This window comes from Poecilia reticulata, linkage group LG5, assembly GCF_000633615.1.
Source record: "Poecilia reticulata strain Guanapo linkage group LG5, Guppy_female_1.0+MT, whole genome shotgun sequence".
Lineage (NCBI taxonomy): Eukaryota > Metazoa > Chordata > Actinopteri > Cyprinodontiformes > Poeciliidae > Poecilia > Poecilia reticulata.
In genome coordinates, this window is record NC_024335.1 from 3,525,898 (window position 1) to 3,528,880 (window position 2,983).

General features: G+C 41.9%; 1 protein-coding gene across 1 annotated transcript in view; it reads left to right on the top strand.

The window, feature by feature from the left end:
- The first annotated feature begins 17 nt into the window (after window positions 1–17).
- p4htmb (prolyl 4-hydroxylase, transmembrane b) overlaps window positions 18–2,983 on the top strand; it is a 6,402-nt gene continuing 3,436 nt past the window's right edge. The window contains exons 1-4 of the mRNA XM_008408821.2: window positions 18–769; window positions 855–936; window positions 2,218–2,408; window positions 2,495–2,591. Coding sequence (XP_008407043.1) covers window positions 428–769; window positions 855–936; window positions 2,218–2,408; window positions 2,495–2,591 — 712 coding nt within the window. The 5' untranslated portion in view covers window positions 18–427. The remainder of the gene's footprint in view (window positions 770–854; window positions 937–2,217; window positions 2,409–2,494; window positions 2,592–2,983) is intronic.

The following is a 2,983-nucleotide window of genomic DNA, read 5'->3' on the forward strand; positions in this document are numbered from 1 at the left end:
ATATATATACTCTTCAGCCGTTCTCTGCTGGTGTTCATGTGAGGAGGAGGTGAGGTGTTATCCACCGTGGCTTGGGATGCGCAGTGCGCTGCTGACTGCAGTGTAAACAAGACTGTCCGAGCCTGCGGAGCCGCAGATCACCACGCACTTCTTGACAGCTGCTTGAAAGACACTATGTTGATCAAGAAGCGTCTTTTTTTTTTTCTCCTGTTCTCCGATCTCTGTAAGCGGATAAGAACGTTCATTTAATCGGCGCTTTTTAAAGGATTTTCTGCGCCTTTTCAAATCAAACTCCACATATGTCACTCAGTACATCTACTACTTCCGTGCAAACACCGCTCCCAGATTCCCCTTTAAACACCTAAACGGTTTTAGCTGCAACAAAACAGTCAACTCCTTGATTTTTTTTTTAAATTTTATTCCAAAAATGACGGACAACCAGGAGAACACAGACGCTGAGGACGCGTCTCCGTCCGGGAGCCCGACCTTGCCGCTCCGGCCGCCCTGCGATCGTCTGCCCTGCCACAAGAGCAGCGTGTGCTCCCGCTCGTACTTCGTGGTCGTGATGGTGTTCTTTCATGTCTACATCATTAATGTCATAGCGCTGCTGTTTTACGTGCACTACAGCAGCGGGCAGGAGGACGCCAGCTCAAGCAGCGACGCTCCCAGCGGAGGTGGCCAACCCCAGCGCTCGGAAGCGCGACGTCCGTCGCCATCGAAGCCCGACTTTGTGCGGGATGTTTCCCTGACGAGAATCGAGGGGATACGGGTGAGAGATGTGTGATGATGAGTCTCTCTTTTTAGAGTTTTTATTTGACCTGCTGCACGTAAACTAGCGCTGATGTATGTTTTAGGTGGGACATGTCCAGAAGGTGTCTCTGGTGCCAGGCAGAGTGCATGAGATGAAGACTTTGAGCCTGAAACCGCTGCTGTTTGGTGAGAAGAACAAATACCCATGGGAGCCTCTAATAGCCAAGCATATAGGAACAAACATTTGCATGTTAATTGCAAAACTACAGTTGCTAAAAGTATTGCCTTCTCACAGAACATGAGGATTTGATAAGATCTCAGTCCAACCTTATTATAAATGCTTAGAAATGTCTAGGAAGTCTTTTCACGAGGTTTAGGAGATTGTTTGTTTTAATGCTTTACCCTCCTTCCAGAAGCTCATTTATAAGGTCAGACACTGATGTTGGACAAGGAGGTCCAACATCAGTCCGAGCCTAATGTTGGCCTGATTTATCCTAAAGATAAGATAAATCTTTATTGTCATTGTCACAAGAACAACGAAATTTAAAAATTGCCGTAAGTCAGTGCATATGCTAAAAAAAGAAAACTTGTGTCACACTTTACATATACTGTAAGAAATACATAACAAGTAGGTGATAAAATAAAACTAATAAATAAGAATAAGAATAACCACATTCTCACACACATCATTCATAATGATTAATGGTTATTTGATTGCATTTAGTTTTGTTATTGCTGTAGGATAAAAACTGTCTCTGAATCGGTTGGTTCTTGTTCTGATTGCTCTGTATCGTCTGCCTGAAGGCATCAGTGTAAACAGAGAATATATAAAGATGACATGTCTGGTTAAGGTCGGGCTCAGTGCAGGACAGTCAAGTAAATAAATTACAAATTTGCTCTTCCAGGCCTTTATGGGTCAAAAATTATGTTGGACCAAGAAGCAAAACACAAACTTTTTCAGCAAAGCTGGGAGCATGAAATCATCAAAATTGTTTAGGTACGCTGAACGAATAGTCAGTAACAGAAAACATATTAATTATGATAATGTTATAACATCCTAGAATAATATTCTATAATATTATTTTGGTTTGAATGTTTCTGTTCTTGATTCAGTGAAGTTTACTCGAGTGTAGCAATACTTCAAAGTAATATTAGTGAAGTAATATTTATGGTGTATTTTTATTTAATACACCATAAAAAGCATAGTGTATTAAAAGTACCCCTAAAAGTACTTTTATTTCCCAAAACAATTACCGAAGAACATGCAAAGATATCACTTTTTAAATAGCATTAGGCTTGTTTTAATGTTTGTTTTGAAAGGCCTACATTTTTTGTACTTTGGGTCTGCATTAATCCACTGCAGCAAAACACCATCGTAGCAAAAACATCTTAACACAAAATGTAAGCCTACCTAGATTTATTTTAGAAATATCTATGTTTGTAAACGTGTGTTGTTGTCTTATGCAGAGATCCCTGGGTTTTTGTCGGAGGACGAGTGCCGCGTGGTGATGCAGCTCGCTCAGCTGAAGGGTCTGATGGAGAGTCAGCTGATGGTACAAGAAGGTCAAGAGGAGCTGGCTAAAGAGCTCGACCTGAGCCCCGAAGAGATCTTTAACCTTCTCGATATCAACCAGGACGGACAGCTGCAGCTTCATGAGGTGTATGTCAGCTTGTGGATTTGAAAGTGATTTATTTCTCCCAAGAGTGAAATATCTCACGCCGTCTTTACCGCTGTGCCTCAAAGATACTGACTCATTCCAGAGTGAGGGACGGCATCTGGCTCACTCCAGAGAACCTGCGAGAAATTTATGACGGGCTCGAAGCCGATAAGGATGGCGACGGTAAGAAACTCTGTAGTATTTCGTCAAAACTGCTGGGTGTTAGGGAAAATGTAGATTTCCTCTAAGAATAAAGGGGGAGTTTCAGCCCTGCTGTGAAGGAAACAAACAGCATCAGCATTCACATCATTTTATCAAGCGTAAGAAGTTGTTGAGTTTTCTGTACGTATCGCAGTAGTACACAGCAGAGCGCAATAATTTAGATTTGTCAGAAATTTTCAAGTACATTCAGAAGAAATAGAGCTGATTTCTGCATGAACTGTTCGCATGAGGCTCTTCACACTGAAAATATTTTAAGTTATCCATCCATCCATCCATCCATCCATCCATCCATCCATCCATCCATCCATCCATCCATCCATCCATCCATCCATCCATCCATCCATCCATCCATC